We start from the raw sequence: 20,607 nt of genomic DNA, 5'->3' as shown, positions 1-20,607 counted from the left end.
GAATAATAATCAAATGACATTTCTCTGGATATTCCTTCCAATATTTGTGGGTAGGGGACAAAGAAGGACAAATCCTTGTTTGAGTCATGTGGCTAAATTCTTTATGCTTCTCAGGTGTATAGAATGGTGGGATCATGTTGGTAGGGAGGCAGGGAGCTTGAGATAGCCCTCTTTTTGAGCCTGCGAGAAGAATCACTCCTTTCAGGTGCATGCACACACACAGACACACACACTCTCTCACTCCTCAATTGGGTTGGCCTAGGAAGGAGCCATCCTGCTGAGGAGCAAGGAGAAGGTGATCCACAGCTATATTAGCACCTCATCAACTGGCTCCAGATATCCCAGAATCTCTTTACTGAGAATCTTAGAGGGGAGCAGGGCTCTCAGCCCAGGGTGGCTGAGGGAGGTCCAGTTCGTGTCAAATCTGTATTTAGGAAGTAGGTGCAGAGCTGTCCTTTGCCTTTGACCTTGATGACACCCCGGCTATAGCAAGTGTAGCCCAGAGACTGCAGGGCTTGGGCTGTCTCTTCAGTCACCTACAATTAGAGGAGACATAAGGGAGTATGGGGGTTGCCCTATCTTTCTCTCCCCTCCCCCCATGCCTCCCATGTGTCGCCCTCACTTGGATCTTGCCAAGGACTCCTGTACTCTCCATGCGGCTGGCCACGTTCACTGTGTTGCCCCAAATATCATATTGTGGCTTCTGGGCTCCAATCACTCCAGCCACTACTGGTCCGTGGTTCAACCCTGATAATGGGTGTGGTAATGAGGAACCCTGATGAGGGGACTTTGAGGAGAAAGAGGAAAAAAGGGGGAGCTCAAGGAACTGGGGAGAAGGGAGAAAGGAATAGGGGCCTTAGTGGAGAGAAGCAGTAGTAAGGCTGGAGGAGTGTGGCTTAGGGAAAGTGGCAGCCTCACAGCTCCTGGGTCAGCATCTTCACAGCCCATCCCAGGGAGTGAGTCAGGACAGGAAGTCCAGGGATGAGCTGCCAGCAGCTAACAAAGGACTTGGAGTGGCCAGAGCTTGGGAAAGTGAGGAGATACCAGATGGCTCCAGTAGGGGAGGGTCCTCACCCACACGAAGGCGAAAGTTGTTGAATGAGTGCTTGTTGATGACGTCCAGCTTAGACCCTAGTGCCACTGCAAATTCCACCATGGTGCCAAGGTGGCTGCAGCTCCGCTCACCATCCTGGCAATGGGCCCACCCCCACCCCCCAGGATGAGTTAATGAGATCACAGGAATAAGTCCCACTTACGGGCCCCAGCAGTAAGAGCCCAGGAGAGGGTTGGCAGGTGGAGAAGGATTGCTGTACCTGTTGTGCATCCTGTCCAGAGGTGGCATTTAAGCCTGTGGCTGCCATGTAAGTGCTGCAGATGGTTTTGATCTTCTCCACTCCGCTGAACTTGGGCTTGGAGAGCAGCTGCGTAGAGAAGAGCCAGTACCAGTTTCTTGTGTTCTCTCCCTTCCTTCTCCCAGAAGCCCAGCCCCAGGCTTTGACCACTAAAGGACCAGGCTATGGAAGTGAATATGAGGACAGGAAGGAGAGAGGTGGCAGTGGGCAGGATGCTGGAGATGGTAGAGTTGGGGGATGAGAAGGAGAAGGGGTTATTGGCCTCATGGCCAGGAAAGCAAAGTGGAAGGAGAGACTGGTGGGAAATTCTAGAATCTAGGATATAGGGTCTGGCAGATCTTTGGAGTTGTCACCTCATCAAAATCGGCAATTATCTCATTGAGCAGCCGCAAACACTCTAGCCCCTCATGGTTGATGTCAGATTCAGAGTAAAACTCCTTGAATTCTGGGACCGAGGCGAAGAGGACACAAACACACTCATAGGACTGGTGGTAGAGGTCCTGGAGGGCAGAAGACTGGAGTAAGGGGTGGACGAAATGTTCCTCCCCTCTGGGGCTGTATAGGCTAGTCCTGTTTAGGAAGACTTGGGAGGGAGGGAGAGGAGTAGGGCCTGGGAACCCCAGGGATGTGACTCAGAAGTCAGGATTGGATCTCACTGGGATTCCAGGAGAAATAGAGGCTTGGGGTCAGGGTCGCCTGACAGCAATGAGAAGGGAATCACTCCTAGAACTGGGATCACATCAGTGGGAATTATTTTTATATCCTATCTTATTGCTGAAAGGTGTTAAGTCAGTTAAGTCAGCTTACAAAGGTAGCTGCAATATGGAAGATGAAATAAAACAACAATAGGGAATGTGGGCAAGGAGAAAATACAGGTAAAAAGATAAAGATGGAATCAGATCAATGAGATCTGAGGATGTATCATAAAGTGGGTGTCATTGTCAATCCTAGACTCTAGCTCTGAGCTTTCTAGCAACCACTGTGAAGAGAGAAACAGGATCAGTTACAAGATCCCCTCTGTCTGTAAAGGAAGAAACCAGAAGTAGACGTAATCCTGATCTTAAAAGCAGAGAAGGTGGTGGGGGATAGTCTGTGAAATAGCCCCTAAAAGAAGTACTTCTTTTAATACCCGTGAATATAGGCCAAGAGCAATTCCATAGCAGAGGGAGCCAAGTGTGGTGGTACAAATAAGATGGTGCAAATATGTGGGTGACTTCCTGATGGTTTGACTAGAGCAAGATTTTTGAGGTTCAGAGCAGCATCGTCCAGTAGAAATTTCTGCAATGATGACAATGTTCTCCATCTGCACTACCTAATATGGTGGCCACTAGTCACAGTGTAGCTGTTGAGTACTTGGAATGTGGCTAGTGCAACTAAGGAACTGAGTTTTTATTTTAATTGACTCAAATTTAAACTTAAATGGTCACATACTGGTAAATGGCTACCATATTATACAGTGTAGGTCTAGGGGGATGGGTGGACTATATCTTCCAACAACTGCTATCAACACTTGACTAAGCTCCTGAGAAGTATGGAGTGGCCATGAGTTAAAGACACTGTACCCCAGAATTAGAAATGCAGAGATTCTTTGCTCACCAAAGACAGAGGCTGAGATCTTGTGAAAATAAAAGCACCTGACAGGGATAAGGGCTTGGGTGACCCAGTGTGGGGGAAGTCCGGGGAGGATGGGCCATAGGCCCAGATGTTCATTGGAAATTAGTCTCTATTGCATCTGGGGCTCAGGAGTCAGGGGGCAGGAGTCACCTCATTGCGCCGATTCTGGCCAATGAACTGGGGAGCCACGTGTGCAGGGAGCACGTTTTCCAGGAGCAGCCGAGTCAGGTTCTCCATTGTCTCTGTTTCCTCCCGCTCCTGCCTCAGCTTCTTCTTCCACAGAAAGTCCAGGCGGCAGTAATACTCATTCTGGGGAGGGCCACCAGTAGTGAAAGGGGGGACATAGTGCAGAGGAGTCTCCTGAGTTTTCGTCCCCATGGTCACCATGCCTGAAATCAACCCCCACCCTCAGTTTAGAGGTAGGCTTAAGGTGCAACCATTCTTGGAGAGAGGCTACTCTTGAAGCTATATTCAAACCAGGGGCACAGAATTGGCAGCAGGCATTTTCTTAAGCATGAGCTTTCCCTGATTGGGGTAGGAGGGAAAAGGGGTGGGAGAACTTGAGGGCATGCCCGTTGGGGAGTGAAGGAGAAAGAAAGGGAGCAGGAAGCTCCCAATGGGCACACCACTTGGGCTCATCTGTGGAGATGAACGAGTCCAAGTCACAAATATGGGGACTCCAGACTCACCACTCACAGGGAGGCTCTGGAGGGCTGAGCTGGATAACTTACCTGCCGAGCTAGGATGAGCAGGGTGAAGAAGAAGATGAAGAAGGAGATAGCTCCCATCAGTTTGGGCTCCTTCAGCACTCCTGGCCTGAGGGAGCCATGGGTCAGGATTGCCACATGCTGTGCCCCTTCCTGATGGTTTCCTCCATGCCCCTGGCACCCACGTAGGCCGTAGCCTCCCTCCCACTTTGCCCTGTTGGTGGTACAGGTCAGTGAGGTAAGGACAGCTCTGCTGTGTCCCATCTCACCCCCCAGACGAAAGGGCCCGGGTACCTCTATCCAGAGGCTGTGTATACCTGGAGTCCGAGAGGCCCAGATAGAGGCGGGCGATGAGGCAGTCAGACAGCCAGGCGTGGGAGTGCAGGAAGAGGGCACAGGAGGCTGCCAGCCAGAGCAGGAGCAGCAGCAGCTTCAGTTCGAAGCTCATGTGCAGGAAGAGTGAGCAGGAGAGGAAGCCCAGCACGCAGCAGTGCATGGAGTACTGTGGGGCCAGGCAAGGTGGTCAGGACACCTGAGGATCGTGTCCCGCCCCTCCCTGGAAGAGTCCTATCTGGGGGATGGGAGTGTCATATATACAAACACACACCCGGTGTGACTTATGTCTGTCCCAATCCACAGGATGGAGTGTTCTTCAACTAAGGAGGTAGGTAGGGAGCTGAGAACGAATCTGGAGGAGATTCAGGGATGTGTAGGAACACTCACTGGGACACTGATGAGAGGCAGGGACCCAGGGAGCTCCCAGGAGTGGTTGAAAGTCATGGAGGACACATTGCGAGACCGGAAAGGGCAGTCCGGTGATGCTGGTAAGAGGAACTGCGGAGGAGATGTAGAGGTGAGGGTGCGGGCAGCACCTTGGGCACAATGTGGCTTGTGCTGGGTTTGGTTGACCCAGGGATGGGTCAGGGCCAGACTCATTCAAAGGGATGAATTCTGCTATTTCTGGTTGGAGATGAGGCTTTAGCTCTGGGGGCCTTGCTGATAGTGAAGGGTTGAGGGATGTGTCAAGAGAACTAATCTGCTAAGGATCCACTGTGTGAGTCCCCACCAGCCACTTAACCTCCTGGGGCTTTAGCTTCCTCTTCTGTAACTTGGCTGGGGGATGATTCCTAGGTGCCGTGCAGGGATAGAATTATAGGAATGATACTAAGTTCTGAAAAATCAGCCAAGTGAGCTAAATAATAACTATCTGCCTACATAGACAAAAGCTAGGAAGGACAGCCACCAAAATGTTAGATGTAATTATGCTCAGATGGTAGATTGCAGGTGACTGTAATGTTTTTTCTTTTTACAACATTTCTAGCATCCCCTGGCCTTAGTCCAGCTCCCCCACCCCCAAGTACAGGGACTCCCTTTCAGTCCCTGGTAGGTCTAGTGTGCCCTGTTGGGGGTTGAGAGGGCCCCCTGTCCTCACCAGGCTGGTAATGGCCATGGCAAAGATGAGGAGGATGGTGGCAGTGCCCAGGGCTACTCGCAGTCCAGGTCGTGTGGCCACCAGGCCAGATAGTGCAGGCAGCCAGTGTAGCATCTTGGGGCCTTTCCGGACACACCTCTGTGGGGGGAGGGCAGAGGCATTTTAGCTATGGGGCTGGGCGCCTTCAGGTCATAGCCAGGGCTCCAGCTTGCCACTTTCACTCCCCATCCCCAGCCAACCTCACCGTCAGGTGCTCTGAAAAGCAGATGAAGAGGAGGAGGAAGAAGAGGAGGAAGGTGATGCTGTAGGTGATGGCCAGAGGTGGGGGCCTATAAGGAGACAAGAGTGAGGACTTGAAGTGCCATCGGGTCCCTGTGTGCTGTGAAGGTACTGTGTGATCTGGCTGGGACATAGGGAATAATCCTGGGGGTTGGCTCAGCTGCCCATGGGGTCTGGGCTGATAAAAGACATCATCACATCCTGATGACTTGGGAAAGCTGAAGGTTGTAGGGCAGTGCTGAGGTGGAACAGGGTCCAAGATGGTAAGGGGTGGGGGCTCGCAAAAATAGCTGAGACTGCATCAGACCAACCTCTGGGCCTTTGGGCTCACGCTCTTTAACCTAGTGAGTTTGGACTCCCAGCTGTGGACCAGGAATGAGGACCTACTTTTTAGGCTCACTCATTTGGTAGCATCTTTGGGTTTCTCAACAGGAATAAACCCCCTTTGTGGGGATGTTGTTAGCACCAAATAATAATAATAATAAGTTATGAGGAAATTCCCATACTGAGATGAGGGCTGTAATTATCACTGGTCCCCAGAACATGCATTTTGTCTGTGGGCAAGTGCCTGAAGGGGAAGGAGGTAAAGGAAGAGAGTGTGGGTCCAGGGTCACGAGGGATGAGGGGATCAGTGGGGGAGAGCCAAGGCCTCCCTCACCTGTTTGTTACCAGCATCTGGATGATGAAGTTGGAGAGAAAAACCAGGAAGGCGCACACTGCATAGTATTTGAAGGCAGGGAGTGCAGACAGTCGATACTGGATGGGAGGGGGTTGTGGTGGAGAAAGGCCCCAGAACTGCCCATCAACTTGAGGGCAGCACTCCCAGGCAAGGGGCAGGTTCACAGTCTCGCCCTCCACACCCCAGGTCAAGTCCATAGATCCCCTCCCAGATCCCCAAGGAGCTGCCTTTCTTCCTCTCACCACCACCTCATAACTCAAGCAATAAGATGAGTTTCCTTTAGGAGAGAGGCACAAGCTTCTCCCCTTACCCCAGGTTTACAAACTGGGGAGGAGAAGTGGGGGACCACAAGGGATGACCCTTCCTCAGGGCCAAGAAACTAGAGTTGGGAAATCCTTTGGTGCCCCCACCCCAGCCACCTCTTTCTCCATCTCCTTCTCTCTGAAGTACAGCGTCAGTGGGTTGAAGTCCTTCGACTGCTTCCACTGTCTGGTGGGAGGTGGGGGACATGAGCACCAGAGAGGAGAGGGCAGGACAGGGCAGCGTGGAAGGGGTGGTCAGACCTTCAGGGGAGTGCTGCCCTCCTCCTCCCCTGAGCCCAGGGACCTGGCCCTCCCAGCCCTCTTTGCTCTCCGTACTTCTGAGAGTTGAGCTGTTCGATGACCTGGAAGAACTTGGCATCCCCAGTGTCTAGCTCATCGTCCAGCCCCCGGGGGCTGCGGCCCCTGAACAGTGGGAAAGCCAAGCTTGTCACCATAGATATCCTGTCTGGGCTGAGCATCAGCAGCCCCCAGGGCAGATGGAGATGGTGGGGCATCCAGAAAGCCCCACTGCCAGCGACGCTCAGGCTTCCTCACCGGTCCAGGCTCCACTGGGGGCTGAAGGAAGCCAGGGCCTTCTCCTGTTGGGAGAGCACATGGTGTGGGGGTGGTGGGGTGTCCTGGACATAGACATTTGACAAAATGTTTTCCTCTGTCTCTTTCTCACTCTTCCTCTTCCCTCCCAAATCCCAACTGCCCTTGAAGGGGAGATTCAAACCCCATTTTCTCCTTCATTGTTCCTCCTGACTCTTCAGGCCTTGGGGTCTTTCTGCCCTTAATTTTCTTATGGTTTCTGTCCCTTACTGGGTGACTCTGTCTTCTATAGTGACCGTGGATTCTCTGTCTCACTTTCCCTTAAGACTGTACACATTCCAAAGGCCAGGACTTTCCCAGCATCCTTGGATACCAAGAAAATCCTCGTTGGTTTAAATTGTTCTGACAATGCAGAACAATCTCACTGCCCTCTGACCTTTCCTGAGGTTAGTCACCCTGAGCCAGAGGTAGTGGGGGCAGATAACAAAGAATAGAGAAGAAAGAGGAAGAGGAAGGGAAATAAACCAGATTACAATCATTCTTTCTTCCCTAAAACGAACATAGCATATATTGAGACAGGGAAAAGAGCAGGCAGATAAATAAACTGCCAATAGAGAAGGAAGATTTGTGGGCCATTGTCCGGTACAAGAAGTCTAGTGACAATTCTTCCTTGCTCCTCTGAAGGAGGCAGAGTCACAGGGTCACTTCATCCCCCAAACTGGAGTTTGATGCATGAGAGAGGGAGAGAGACATATTGAGCAGGAATGGTATGTTCTAGATCTGGGCTCATCTATGCAACTATGTTTGCAGCTTTTTTTTTAGATAGAGTCTCACTCTGTTGCCTAGGCTGGAGGGCCATGGTGTCAGCCTTACTCACAGCAATTTCAAACTCCTGATTGAATTATTCACACAGTCCTCTTTTTCACAATCCCTGTGTACATAGCAAACCCCACACACTAGTCCAACCCCATCCTGGAGGCCTCATCCCCTGGGCCTTGGGTCCTTCCTTCCTCTCCTCCTGCCAATTTAACCCTTCTGACCTCTTCCCTACTGCAGGGTGAGGCTTGGGGTTAGGTACTATCTGGAACCACTGCTGCCGATGTTCTCCCACTCCCCAATGTTGGGGAGATTGGAGAAGAGACCATGGAGTTGCAGGAATTGAGTTAATTAGAGACATTTCCTGGTGGCATGGGAGGGCAGCACCAGGGTCAGGAGGAAGTGGGGTCTCCTGTCTTTGTAGTGTCAGGGGACAGGGGTTCTCTGGAGTGGAGATGGGAGCAATGAACATGGTGTCTATGGGGATCTTGCATCTCTCTGAGGTGAGCTTGGAGGGCAGTGATTTCGGCTCTTTCTCTGGAAGGAAGGGCAAGGAAGAGCCTAAACCAGTGACTGGTCCAGACAGTTCAGGACCTTGGGATGCTGCAAATTATTAAGTGACTCACTGATGATGGGGGAAGAGAGGCTGGGAGAGGTCCTAAGGACAATGGCAGGGGGTTACCTAAGCTCTGGGGCTCATGATAAATGTGCACGTACCGGGAGAGGGGTGGAGGTGGACACAGGGCTGTCTACATGGCTCAGATGGGCAAAAGGTTTGGCTGCACCCCAGGACTCCAGGTAGCGAGTCATCAGTAGTGATGGGCGCAGCTTGGGGCCCTCAAGAGAAGACAGCAACCCTCCTGCAGTGCTCTTCTCATCCTCCTCCTCGGCCTAGGGCACATAGGGGCTGAGAGTCAAGATCACAGACACTTACCCATTCTCCCCAAACCCCTTAGAGGCTTGTGTCCCCAACCCCCACTATCACTCAGTAACTCAATCTGTGGCAGAGAAGAGATAAGAGTCTGTTGGCTAGGGGTGGTTTTCATGGGCCAGCCCCTGGGAGTCAGGCTGAGCCTTTACCCGGGGATCGATGACCAGGTAGGTTGGCTCCCCTAGCTCCCGAAGGTATGGGTCTCGGTGTTCCATGCCTGCATCCTCCACAGCATAAGCCCCTGCCAGTAAGGCCAAGGTGGCCCCTGTGATATGCACTCGTCTGGAAGGAGGGGGCAGAGGGAGTCAGCAGGGAAGGCCTCCAAACTTCTCATTTCTCTCAAAGATTATTCTTGGAGGTCTTAACTTAAAGAAAGACCTTGTGTTACAGGAGGTACCTCCAAGTTCCCCTCCCAGCATCCCAGAATCTCCCTGAGCCCCACATGTGGGAGGCCTGGTTGGCTTCCTGCTATAACCACTTGAGGCCCAGGTCTCACCCTGGCACGCCGCCTGCCTCCATGTGGTTGGCCAGGGTGACGTCATGGGACCATACATCATACTGCCACTTCTGTAGCCCAATAACTCCGCAGAGCACACTGCCTGAGTGCACACCCACACGCATATTGATGTCCACACCAGTGGCTGCCCTCAGTTTCCTGAGAAGAGTATGTGTGGGACGATCTGAGTCTTGCCCTCTGCCCTGCCCATGCCACACCCCTCCTTCTTTCAAGGAGGACTTCCACTGGCTTGCCCGCCCCACATCCATCCTCTGCAGTCCTCCTGCCCTCCCCGAGCTGACCTGATGGCTCGGCACATGTCCAGCCCCATGCGCACACAGTTGATGGCGTGGTCTGGCAGTGAGAGTGGCAGCCCAGAGACACAGTAGTAACAGTCCCCCAGGATCTTGATCCGCATGCATTCATGCTCCTGGGAGTGTGTGTGTGGGTGTGCAGAGGAACCTGGTTAGAGGCCAGAGGGGTAGGAGGGAGTTGGGAAAAGTGGGGAGCGAGTGTGGTATTCCTGAAGAACTTCTGAGGTTGTGAGTGTCTAGGTCAGGTTTAGGAACTCCCCTCCCCTTGACAAGGGGCTGACTGAGGTCTCCCATGCTGGGTTTCTCGAGGGCTGAGATGTCTGTCACTCTTCCCAGTGTTGACAGGGGCAGGATGTGCCCAGATTAGAGCACATGGAAGCAGCCGTAGCATTGGGGGGAATTTAAGAATTTGTTGCTTGGGGGGCATCCCTGGGACCTGAGCAGGGTGCTGGGCTGAGGTTGCGTAGGGCATAAATTTCTCTTGGAAGGGCCTCCCAAAGTGGGAGCCTCAAAACATCTCTCTAGATTTGGTAGTAGTGTCCAGGGACATATGTTGGGGCTCTGAGCTTATTTGGGGGCATTGTGGTTGGACACGTGTAGAGATGTTAGAGGTCTCTCCAGGTTGGGGTGCGTGATGAACAGCTTTATGACTGGGAATGGCTGAGAGTGTCTGGGAGTGTTCATGGACTGTGGACTAGGATTGGGATCTTATAAACTGGGAATTTCCCTTGGATGGGGCTCCCAGGATGGGATATTTGGGGGTCTCCAGGTGGGGAGCGAGGTCCCCTCTGACCTTGGCGATCTGGTCGAACTTGCCAAAGAGCTCATTGAGCATGAGCACCAGCTCCTTAGGGGAGCACTCGCTGGCCAGCCGCGTGAAGCCCACGATGTCAGCATACAACACACTGCACAGGGCAGGCTATGTCAGTGGGGCGAGGGTCTCAGCCCACAGGTCTCAGCCCTCCCCTCCAGCCATCCTTTCTCATACCTTACTCCCTGGTGCCTCTTGACATAGAGGCTGTGGAAGTTGTTGGTGCTTTCCGGTCGCGACCCCTGTCCAGCCTGAAGCCGTGCCATGATCTCTGCCTTCATCTCCCGGGCCAGGTAGGCAGGAAGGATGGATAGCAGTAGGTGTTCCTGCAGGAGGTCACTATGAGCACCAACCCTCCTGTGCCCTAACGCGAGGATCCCCAGCCGCTCCTCTCAGGAGCCTACACGGCTCTTCAGGATGCTCCCCCTAGGTCCTGTGGTTATGCAGCTGGGCTCCATCATCTGGTCCTGCACTGATCACCTTTAGGGCTGAAGTACCAACTCCTGAATTAGAGCTCTTCACTCTATCCTAATGTTCTAAAGTGCTTTCATAAGTGTGGGTTTGTTGAAACCGCACAACAACTTTCCAAGGGGGGCAAAACCAACATTTTATATGAAAGAGGAAAGAGGTCAAGGGCCCTGCCCAAAGTCACTCGGCTTCTGAAAGAACCCTGTTATGTTATCTGAGCACTGGTCCCAACTGGCCACTTAGACTGGGCTGACCTGGTGCTTCTTCTCAGTGTCCAGCCGACGGCGCGAGTGCAGGGAGCTGAGGGCCTCTCGGAAGGTGGCACGCAGTGCGCACTCCATCAGTGCCTTGTGGTACGCCCCCACCACGTTTCCGCACAGGAACAACACTGCGTTTGCTGCCAGCTGTGGGTGAGGGCCAGCATTAGAGGGTAAACCAGACCCAAAAGGCGATGGGATTGACTGTATGGGTAGCTGGAGCAGTCTCCAAGACCAGCTGGGAGGACTGGGCTTTATAAGTTCCAGATCTAAGTCTGCAGGACCAGTGGTGCTACACTGTTGGATCAGAAGAGGCATTTCCCCTTCCCTAAGCTTCCTGCTCCAACTTCTTAGCTGTGACACTAACACTGCCTTTTGGGTCTAGAAACCTTCGAGGGTACGTATCCTATCTGGAATAAAACACCACTATCCCTACCCTGGTTCCACTCCCCTCTCTCAAAACTGTTCAAGCTCCAATTTTACTTTCTTATGAAGGTTCCATCCTCCACATCTGTCCCCATCCCCCAAATCCCTGGGAAAAACATGACTCCTTTTTCTGTGGGCCCAGAACCTTCTTCTGGTACCTGTAAGCATCGCACTACCAGCTCCACAGGGCACAGTCAGGGTCTATCTGTGTTTTTATTGGGCATCAGGTGCTTCTTGGAGTCAGCTCAGCAACCCCCCAGAGGAACCGCTTAGCATGTGGCAGAGCCTGCCCTGGCCACTTTGTGTTCACCTGAGGCAGCAGTGCAGGCCGTAAGTCTGGCTGAGGCCCAAGGTACAGCCCGAGGACCAGCAGGTGTGAGAGGGAGGAGGCGAGACCGGCGGCGACAGCATCCCGCATTCCCAAGGGCAGCATGGCATACACGGTGAAGATGACAAAGAGAAAAAAGGACACCTGCGGCAGAGCACAGGAAGCTGAAGGCCTACGTTGTGCTGCCCATAGCCTGATAGAGGTTCGAGGCCTTGACATCCCTGCCCCCACTTCACCTGCTGCCCCCTCACCTGATCCCAGGGGCTCACCACACCCCCCGTGAACAGGAATCCATGGCCTAGCGCGAGCAATGCAGCCCACACAAGGCCAGACAGGGGACGTGTCCAGCGCTGCAGTCGCTGCTCCCGGGAAGCAAGGCCCAGCAGTAAGGAGAAGGCACCCAGCGCACAGATCACAGTGGTCAGGAAGCTGGGGTCTGCAGCCAGCCCCTGTGGGGAAGGGGTGTGTGAGCCAAGACTGTCATGGGGAGATTGTGGAGCTCACCCAAGGCCAGGAGGAACGAACAGATAGAGAAAGAACAGGCAGCCCCGCAGCCCAGGTCTGCAAATTCTCAAATTCAAGTATGAAAATGAGGCAGGGCACCTCTTCTTGCCATTCATATTTCAAAGGTTGAGCCCTTTGAAATTGCCTGTGTCCTACTGTTTTATCCAGACTTGAAGAAAATCTCATAGGTTCAAACTAGTATCTCACTCTCATGGATGGCTCAGCCTGGGACATCTACCCTGTATGGGGTAAGTTCCGCTCTGTATGGGCTGTTTGTGAATCTATCACCTTTCTGAATTTCAGTTTTCTAATCTATCAAACCGGAATCATGGAACCCGCCTGTGGTCGTGAAGAAAGTGAAAGATCCTAGGTCACAGAAGCCACTCAGGGATGAATGTCTCCAAATCTGGCCAATGTGCTCCGGAATGTCGTCCCAGTACCCGTCCCAGTACCCGGACCTGTGGCTCAAAGCTTGGAGGGCAGCGCAAAGCAGCCCTCGGGCAGCAGGGGGCGCCCGGACCTGCTGTGCCCGCATTTTCTTCGCACGCAAGAGCTGCGATCTTGCCACCTGCCTTAGCTCCAGGCTGTAGAAGTCTCATCGCTGTCCCCGCCCTTTGTCCCCACCTCTTCCCGAACTTCGGGGTGGACCAACAAGGATCGACCACGCCCGTTAATTTTCCCACCTTGCCTCAAAGAAGTAAAAAGAAAACACGGAGCAGGCTATTTCCAGAAAGGGAATTGAAGCACCTTCCTTCCCCAAACAGAAATTGGAAATGGGTTTATTTTGGGAATAAATGAGAGACGGAGGGAGCTTACTGGGAGTCTATGGGGTACATCTGTCCCACATCCCCTAAAAGGGAGAGAAAACCAGGAAATGTTATTTCCCCTGGGGCCTTAGTAGAATTTCCCCTCTGGAAAATTGGAAAATCCGGTGATGGATTTGTTGTAGAACCAGTAGACCACAAAAACTCACAAGGTCTGTCAGAACCCAGGCAGAATAAGGAGGCTCCAGGACTCAGCCACCCCTCTGTGAAGACCAAGAGACCACGGCCCAGAAGGGTGCGGTGGTGACTTGCCCAGGGTCACCACAGTTCACAGCAAAGCTCAACACAAGGAAAAGAAGACCCCACAAATCCAAACCCCGAAAAATGTGCTCCAGGCGATGACCTTCCCCAGACTCCTCATTAGAGACGAGGCCCAGGCGCACAGCACCAGAGGCCGGACTCACCCTGCCGCTGGCCCAGGCGACCACGAGCAGCGCCACGAGCGCGCAGAGGACGATCACCAGCAACAGTAGCAGCAGCGGATACTGCTGGCTGAGGCTGTAGTAGGTCTCGTAGAAGAGGTCTTCGCTGGGGGGCGGCCGGGGGCTGAAGAGGCGAGCCATGGTCTCCCCCACAGCAATCCCCAGGGCTGGGGAGTACCCTGGGCCAGGTTTCCTCCTGTGACCCAAGAGGCTTCACTGGGCCTTTCTCACTTACTCAGAGCCACTTCCACACCGCGCCCCAACCTCTCAGCAACCTGCCTCCCTCCAGGCATTCCCTGCAGCCTCCCAGCCCACTCCCAGCTGGTGGGGAGGTCCCTCAATCCCTCCCCCCTCCTCCCTCAAACCCAGACTGTGGAAGTGTCCTAGCAAAAGCCTCATGGTAAGGGGCACAGGACTTGGGATTGATATATAGGAGCCCTGGTTTCCCCCTGTCCCCTAAACTCACTGCCCGCGATGCTGCCACAGCTGAGTGAGCTGAGTCTAGCGAGGGAGCCCCGGAGGTTGGTTGCAGAGTCACTCTCAAGCCAGGGGCTCAGAACCCTGGGCTGGTGACAGGCTCTTCCCTCCCAGTGCTGCTGGCCCCCTCCCACTTCCTCGCCAGGACTGCCCAGCCCCTTCCCGTGAGGGAGTCAGACTCCTGGGTCTCCTCCCCTATTCACATTGCCTCTCTTAATACCATTGCCTCCCCCTTTCAGTCCTCTCAAGGAAGGGGACTGTGGACCGTGGGAGAGATGTGAAGAGGTGGGGTGGGGTGGACCAAAGGGGAAGAAGTGTCAGCACTGGGAGGAATGTTTAGATGCAGGGAGACTAAGGGAGGGCGGAAGCCTGGCAGGAATGTAGGGAAGGGTGTGGGAACCGAGCCACTGGGATCTGGGTCAGAGTTGGGGTGCTCACTCCCCTCATCTCCTCATGGCCGGCAGCACTGTGGCAGGGTCTTAACTGTCCATGCTATCTCCAGCTCCAGGGGAGGGGGCATGTCTGTGTGGAGCTCTGTGGAGACAGCTTTTCACTACCAGGCCCTGAGAATCAAAAAGGGCTCCCATACCCAGGGAGCACTGTGCACGTGGGCATGTGTGGTGGAGGCAGGTGATAGTAGGGGGGTGAGAACAGTCTGAGAACACCATGTAGGTGAAGAGACGGGCCAGAGTCTGTGAATTCTGCAGAGACTTGCTCCCTTCCCCAGGGCCTGGGAGCAACTCAGAAGAAAAGGAACCACAGCCTGTATCCCCAGAGTTGAGTTTAGGATTAGGGTGAGGTCAAAGTTCCCAGCTCTAGAGGAAGCTCCTGCCCCTGAGATTAGAGTGGACTGGAGAGTCAGGCCTCCAGGATTCCTTCCTGCCATGGGCTGGGCCCTGACCCTGTGTGCCAGGCCATTGGTCCAGTCCCAGCCCCCCAGCATTGTCTGCTTCCTGCCTTGGCCAAGCTACAGTTCCTCCCCTCCCTCATTGCCAGTCCTTCTCCCCCATTCTTGTCCCTCCCTCACCCTGGCTAAGCCACAGACTTCTGCATCAGGCTTTGGCTAACATTTCGTCACATTTATTGATTTGGGGAAGGCAAATACAGTCAGTCTGGGTGCAGACAGGACTGCCCTTGAAGGAAGTTGAGGGCCACAGGCGTGGTGCTCTTCCTTAACCCCTGGAAGCAGCTCAGAAAGTGCTTTAATTCCCACTATTATCACGCTGGCCTTGTGGCCCTCTCTAGGCTTCAGGTTCTTTGGAGCTCTCTTCTGAAGCTCCTGGTGGGGGGTGCTGCCAGCCCGTACCCACATCCAAAGGTGCTTGGTGCTGTGTGGACAAGGTAGGTCTCTGTGATATATTCAAGTAGCTGTTGTTTCCAATTTGAACCCCGACGCTGTTGCATATGTTAACAGATAGTGGCCCTTGAAGAGAAATAGTGGTGGTGGGAGGGTTTAGTCGTCAGAAAGGCAAACTTGGGGAGCCGAGAGTATGAGGTATTTGCCTGCCACTGGCTGTGTAGAGGTGTGCCCTGCACCTTCCTCTTCAGGTTGCCTCTTCAGAACTGGGTTTGCAGGCCTGGTGCCCATAGCCCAGTGAGTAGGGAGACTAAGGGAGGGCTGGCGATTTCAAACCTGGCCCAGGCCTGCTAAAACAACAATGAAAACTGCAACCAAAAAAAATAGCCAGGTGTTGTGGTCGGTGTCTGTAGTCCCAGCTACTTGAGAGGCTGAGGTAAGAGAATCGCTTAAGCCCAAGAGTTTGAGGTTGCTGTGAGCTGCGATGCCATAGCACTCTACTGAGGGTGACATAGTGAGACTCTGTCTCAAAACAACAACAACAAAAAAAAACCCAACCAACCAAACAAACAAACAAAAAAAATGGGTTCGCAGAGGCATAAGAGCAGTCGCAACTGACATTTGAAACCCTAATCTTTTTTCTGCGAGGCCCTTTGGACTACTTAGGGACTCACAGAGCTAATACTGGGGAAAATTAGAAAACCCATGGACAATCTAGTTTTGTTGTGGACCTTAGGAGGATCTTCTCCTAGGGGTTGCCAATTTCTTCATTTATGAAATGAAAAGTTTCAGTTAGATTGTCCGTAACCCTTTCTCCCCTCCCCCAACAAAGTGCTCTGGATCTACATATAGGTGTTGAGGAAGAAGCTGGTAGAAGGATTGATAAGGGTAAAGGAAGGGATAGAAAGTGGGTACCTGGTATTGGGTTTGGTCTCTGGGCCTGGGACCAGTTCCTGTCATTTCTCTCAGCTCCCTGGAAACAACACAAAGCTCTCAGGCTTGTCGTGGAGACTGGCTCTCCCACTATACATCCTTTCAGCCCCAAGTTTACCCTGGCAAGTGGATAGGAGTCACAGGAGCCCTAGTGCAACTCCCAGGTCCAAAAATGTCTCACCTGATTCCTTTGGGGTCCAGGACCTAGGGCTCCAGCCAAGGAGGGGCTGGGCATCTGGTTTCTGAAAGGTGCAATCTCTGGAGTTTGAGGAGGTTGAGCCATTGAATCTGAATGTGTTCTTGCCATATTAGCATGCTGAGCCTGCTCCGCCTGTGCCCTGCTTCTCTCAGTAAGGCTTGTGCACTTTTTAGGAACAGAGCTGGAGGTCTCCTCCAGACTCAGTTTCGTCAGCTTAGAAACCACAGAACTGTCACTAGAGCACAGGATTTCTGTGTTTCCCGAAAGGCCGTCCATTTCTGTTCCTCCTCGGCTCGACTCTGGAGCAGACAATCTGTTGCTGCTCCTGTGCTCAGCCAGAAACTTCCTTACCTGCAGGGATAGGAGGAGCTTGCTGGGCATGAGTTGGGAGAGCCAGAGTAAACTCAGGGAAGCAGAATTTTTTGGTTCATAATCTGTTGAAGGGGATCTTGGGAATAATGTGGGGAAGGTAGGGATGATGCTCAAGGCATAAAAAGTGGTGGTCAGTGGGGAGTCATTGCATGGCCAGGTAGCCATGTTGTGCCATCCCTGACTAGTTCCTGGGGGCAGAGGCTGTTGGGTGCTCACCATGGTGACTGCAGCATCTATCTTACCCTCCAATTGACGGAAGGCTCCATCGGTTATTGGTTGGCAATCTGGAGGGACAGCAGAGTGGGTTTGAGGTGAGCAAAACTTCTACCCCTGGGAAAAGCCCACTGCCAGATCCAAGTTTACCCCAGCTACCAGCTAAATGGCCAGCTCACCCTCGAAGGGGGGCCTGTCCTCAGGCTTATTGCTCCAGCATTGCTGCATTAACTTCTTCAGTTCTTCCAAGCCGGGTGTTTCAGGCCCAGATTGGGGCAGCTCATCCAAGGAAGGCCGGTGCTGCATTTCACACAGTGCTACACACACCAGTGCTGTCTGGCTTGGCACTGGGTGGGGGAGGTATGAGATAAGAAGGTATTCAGGGTATGAGGGAGTATATTCCAAGAGGTAGGTGAGGAGGGAGCAGGCAGTCTAAGAAGGTAAGGAGAAAAGGGAAGCCTTGGAGACTTTTAGAGGAGGGCATCTAGGGTTAGGGATCCCAGAGTCTGGTCTTACACTCAACTTCTCTTCCGGCTAGCACTGCCCACGTTAGGATCCCAAAGCTGCAAGAGACACAAAGCTGAGGTCTGGTCCAACCACTGGCAAGATGCCTTTCTCATATACCATCCCCTAGAAGGGCTCAGAGAGATGTAGGAATCTGAGATGTGTGTTTGGGGTGGGTGCCTTACCTGTAGACATCACTGGCCGTGGAGGTCTTCTGGTTTACACTAGCAAACAGTTCTGGGGCCAAGTAGGCTAGGGTGCCCCCTGGCTCCCCAGACCCTGACCCTGACTGTGAATTTCCCTGAAATGTAGATAGACCAAAATCTGCCAGCTGGAAGAAAGGGAAGAAGGGGGAGACAGGGGAGAAAAGGGAGGGTCAGGCATCCTCCAAGACCCCCTTACCCCCAGAAGGTACAGGTCCGGTTTTGTAAAGGGGGTGTGAAGGGTCAGAGGAAGGGTAGAGTCAGTGGGGCCCTTGGGTGGGAGATCTAGGTTTCCTGTGGGTGAAATTGGGTTAGGATTTGAGTCTCTTGGTCAGGGTGGAAGTTGGCTCTTGAGAGGTTCTGGTGGGGTGGGCTTGTGGAACTGACTTGTGTGGGTCATGACCTCTATCACTTGGTATGTTAGCGGCTAAAACTCTTGGCTGGGGCTTGACCCCTGGGCAGCCTGTGTCCCGAGGGAAAGTGGCTGAGGGTATTCAATAGACAAAGCTGTCGGTGGGCGGGGCTGCAGCCGCTCTTGGGCGGGGCCTGGTCCCGCTGCTGGGCGGGGCGTGGATGAACTGACCTTGGCATGCAGCTCTTGGTCCAGCAGGACGTTGGAGGGCTTGAGGTCCCGGTGCAGGAGCGGTGGGGTAAGGCTGTGCAGGTAACACATCCCGAGCACCACTTCCCGCAGAAGGCGGTAGAGGAGCGGCCAGGCTCGAGGGCACTGGGGTTGTAGCAGCCCCGCCAGGGAACCGTTTTCCATGAATAGAGTCACCAGACCCGGGCCCGACACGTAGTCCCACTCTAGGTTCTTGGTGACCCCTAGGAGGAGCAGCACGTGCGGGTTACGCAGACTCCCCATGGTCTTCACCTCTTTGGATATCTCCTCCCTATAGTCCAGGAGAGGGCTGCAGTCACGCCGGATCCTGGCAATACCATCCCCACTACCCCGTCTTCCCGATTTAGGCCCTGGAGCACAGCGGCTCCACCTCCTTGGCCAGACCCTGGCCAGCTTGCCGCTCGGGTTGCTCACGAGTTCACGATCTTGACTGCCACATCCATATTCCACTTCACGTGTTGCGCTCGGAACACCACGCCGAACCCGCCTTTGCCAATCAGCTCAGGGTTCTTCAAATCCAGGTGGGACATCAGGGGAGCGGAGTCACCACTGGCCCTGCAGAGGGATCTCGCCCACTGTCTGGTCATGCCCGAAGTCCGCGCTGCTATCCCCAAACCCCATGACTCGACATCGTCAGTACAACCCCCAACGTCCCCCACCAGCTCCTACAGTCCCGGGGCTCAAAGGCATTCTCCGAAGACATTTACTCGGGGTGGGGGCTGGGAAGTGTTGGGGAGCTGCCCTGTGTGTCAGTGCCGGAGGCTGCAGATCTACACCCCACTCCCTACTCACCAGGACTTGCGAGACATCAGGCTGGAAGGTTCGAGGGACCTCTGGAAGTCGTAAGCCTCACAGATGGAGGTTGGGGTTTGGGGCAGAGAAGGGGAAAGGGCTGGAGAGGGATCGACCTAGACCAAGTCAGGGATTCCGCTTCCCGGGTCACCACCCCAACACCGAGTAACCGAGCCACTTCCTTCCCCTAAGGGGCCTCCACAGTCCCGCCCCCAGGGTGGGGCAGAAAGTTAATGCTTTTCTCTTTGCCCAGTTTTGTTTCCTGTGCATCTGGTGCACACGGGCGCCAGGTTGGGTGTAGCTGGGCATTGAGGAAGGAACCAAAAATCAACCTTCTAGGAACCAAAAATCAACCCAGCCTTCCAGCCAGTGCCCCTCCCGTTTCCCCTGGGATTCCTAGCTCCACCACCCCCAGGCCTCCCATGGGGAGGAGGAGATGGTCTTTAGGAGAGTTTTGTGGTTTTAAAGCTCATTTCTCCCACAGCTGGTCTAACATCATAGCCTATGTTCTATAAAGCTTACCATGGACCAGGCACACATACTAGCTTATATGATTCTCACATTGACCCTCAGGGGATAGGCACTATTATTTTTCTTTTATAGATGAGGAAACTGAGGCACTGATAGTTTAAGTACCTTGCACAAACCCATCTGGAAATGACTTAGTGCCCAGCTCTGAACCATTGAGTCAGCCCATTTTCACATAGGCATCAGGGCTGTACAACTCAGCTGGCTGTTCAGGTGGCTGGGGAAGGTGTGAAGCATGCAGTGTAGTGAAGAGCTCCTATCTGTATTCCTGCCCAATCCTTGATAGCTGCTCTTGCTGAGGTAAGCCCCTGACATGGATAGAGACTTATTTACTCCACAAACAGGAGTTCTTGGAGCTAGTAGGCCTAAGACCTACTCCTAGGGCACTGTGGTCAGTCTAGATGTATTAGTCCAGCCAGAGGGTTGCTGACTTTGTGGTGTACACTGCACACTGTGTGGAAACACCTCAGCACTTCCCTGCTTTCTCCCTCACATACCAACTCCTCCATGCAGATACCCTGATTAATTCATGTTCCTGACAAGCATATGCTCTGGACTTGGATCCTTTGAGAACTCAGGAGCATGGAGACCCTTAAGGATTTAGGGTAGACAAAAGGTGTCTGTATTTTACCTCCCCCAAACCTGACCAGGTTGTGGGAACTAGACAGGCCAGCCCTAAGCACTCAGTCCTTTATGGAGAGACCCAAGCCTGGGATCATGTGTCAGCTCTCACTGAAAGGTGCTCACTTTGGTATGTGTTTTCCATTCTGTCCAGTGGTCCACAGGCTTTGCTGGTTGGAGCAGAAGTGACCAGCAGTTAACAGTGTTTTCTAGAAAAACTGGCAACTCTAGGATCCACACTATGGCTCCTGTGGGGTCAGCTTATGCTATTTTGAAGAAATTTAGGGAATTCTTAGACTGTAGTATCCCCAAAAGCCATTACATAGGAGATG

At 53.3% G+C, this 20,607-nt stretch overlaps 2 protein-coding genes across 4 annotated transcripts; both read right to left on the bottom strand.

Moving 5' to 3' along the window:
- Window positions 1–319: 319 nt before the first annotated feature.
- ADCY4 (adenylate cyclase 4) lies at window positions 320–14,099 on the bottom strand. Its single transcript, XM_053593539.1, has 26 exons — window positions 13,981–14,099; window positions 13,497–13,710; window positions 12,016–12,213; window positions 11,747–11,908; window positions 11,008–11,157; window positions 10,463–10,611; window positions 10,268–10,379; window positions 9,463–9,590; window positions 9,161–9,319; window positions 8,814–8,946; window positions 8,451–8,624; window positions 6,921–6,964; window positions 6,702–6,788; window positions 6,483–6,552; window positions 6,043–6,140; window positions 5,350–5,434; window positions 5,106–5,243; window positions 4,397–4,507; window positions 3,991–4,175; window positions 3,698–3,782; window positions 3,117–3,275; window positions 1,706–1,852; window positions 1,314–1,421; window positions 1,075–1,189; window positions 623–747; window positions 320–536 (listed from the first exon to the last, which is right to left on the bottom strand). The coding sequence occupies exons 2-26, from the start codon at window positions 13,653–13,655 to the stop codon at window positions 384–386; spliced, it is 3,234 nt and encodes a 1,077-aa protein (XP_053449514.1). The 5' UTR covers window positions 13,656–13,710; window positions 13,981–14,099; the 3' UTR covers window positions 320–383.
- A 956-nt stretch (window positions 14,100–15,055) lies between these two features.
- On the bottom strand, window positions 15,056–19,306 carry RIPK3 (receptor interacting serine/threonine kinase 3). Of its 3 annotated transcripts, none has more exons than XM_053594430.1 (10): window positions 19,127–19,306; window positions 18,749–18,935; window positions 18,296–18,605; window positions 17,695–17,840; window positions 17,522–17,568; window positions 17,185–17,352; window positions 17,009–17,076; window positions 16,403–16,771; window positions 16,204–16,261; window positions 15,056–15,414 (listed from the first exon to the last, which is right to left on the bottom strand). In XM_053594430.1, the coding sequence occupies exons 2-10, from the start codon at window positions 18,919–18,921 to the stop codon at window positions 15,233–15,235; spliced, it is 1,521 nt and encodes a 506-aa protein (XP_053450405.1). In that variant the 5' UTR covers window positions 18,922–18,935; window positions 19,127–19,306; the 3' UTR covers window positions 15,056–15,232. The 3 variants fall into 3 exon arrangements, with proteins under 3 accessions (XP_053450405.1, XP_053450406.1, XP_053450407.1); XM_053594431.1 differs by having other exon boundaries at window positions 18,749–18,889; window positions 19,127–19,304; XM_053594432.1 differs by having other exon boundaries at window positions 18,749–18,843; window positions 19,127–19,304.
- Window positions 19,307–20,607: the final 1,301 nt, after the last annotated feature.

This window comes from Nycticebus coucang, chromosome 6, assembly GCF_027406575.1.
Source record: "Nycticebus coucang isolate mNycCou1 chromosome 6, mNycCou1.pri, whole genome shotgun sequence".
Taxonomy (NCBI): Eukaryota; Metazoa; Chordata; class Mammalia; order Primates; family Lorisidae; genus Nycticebus; species Nycticebus coucang.
The sequence above is the reverse complement of the archived record's forward strand: the minus strand, read 5'-3'. Positions and strand labels throughout refer to the sequence as shown.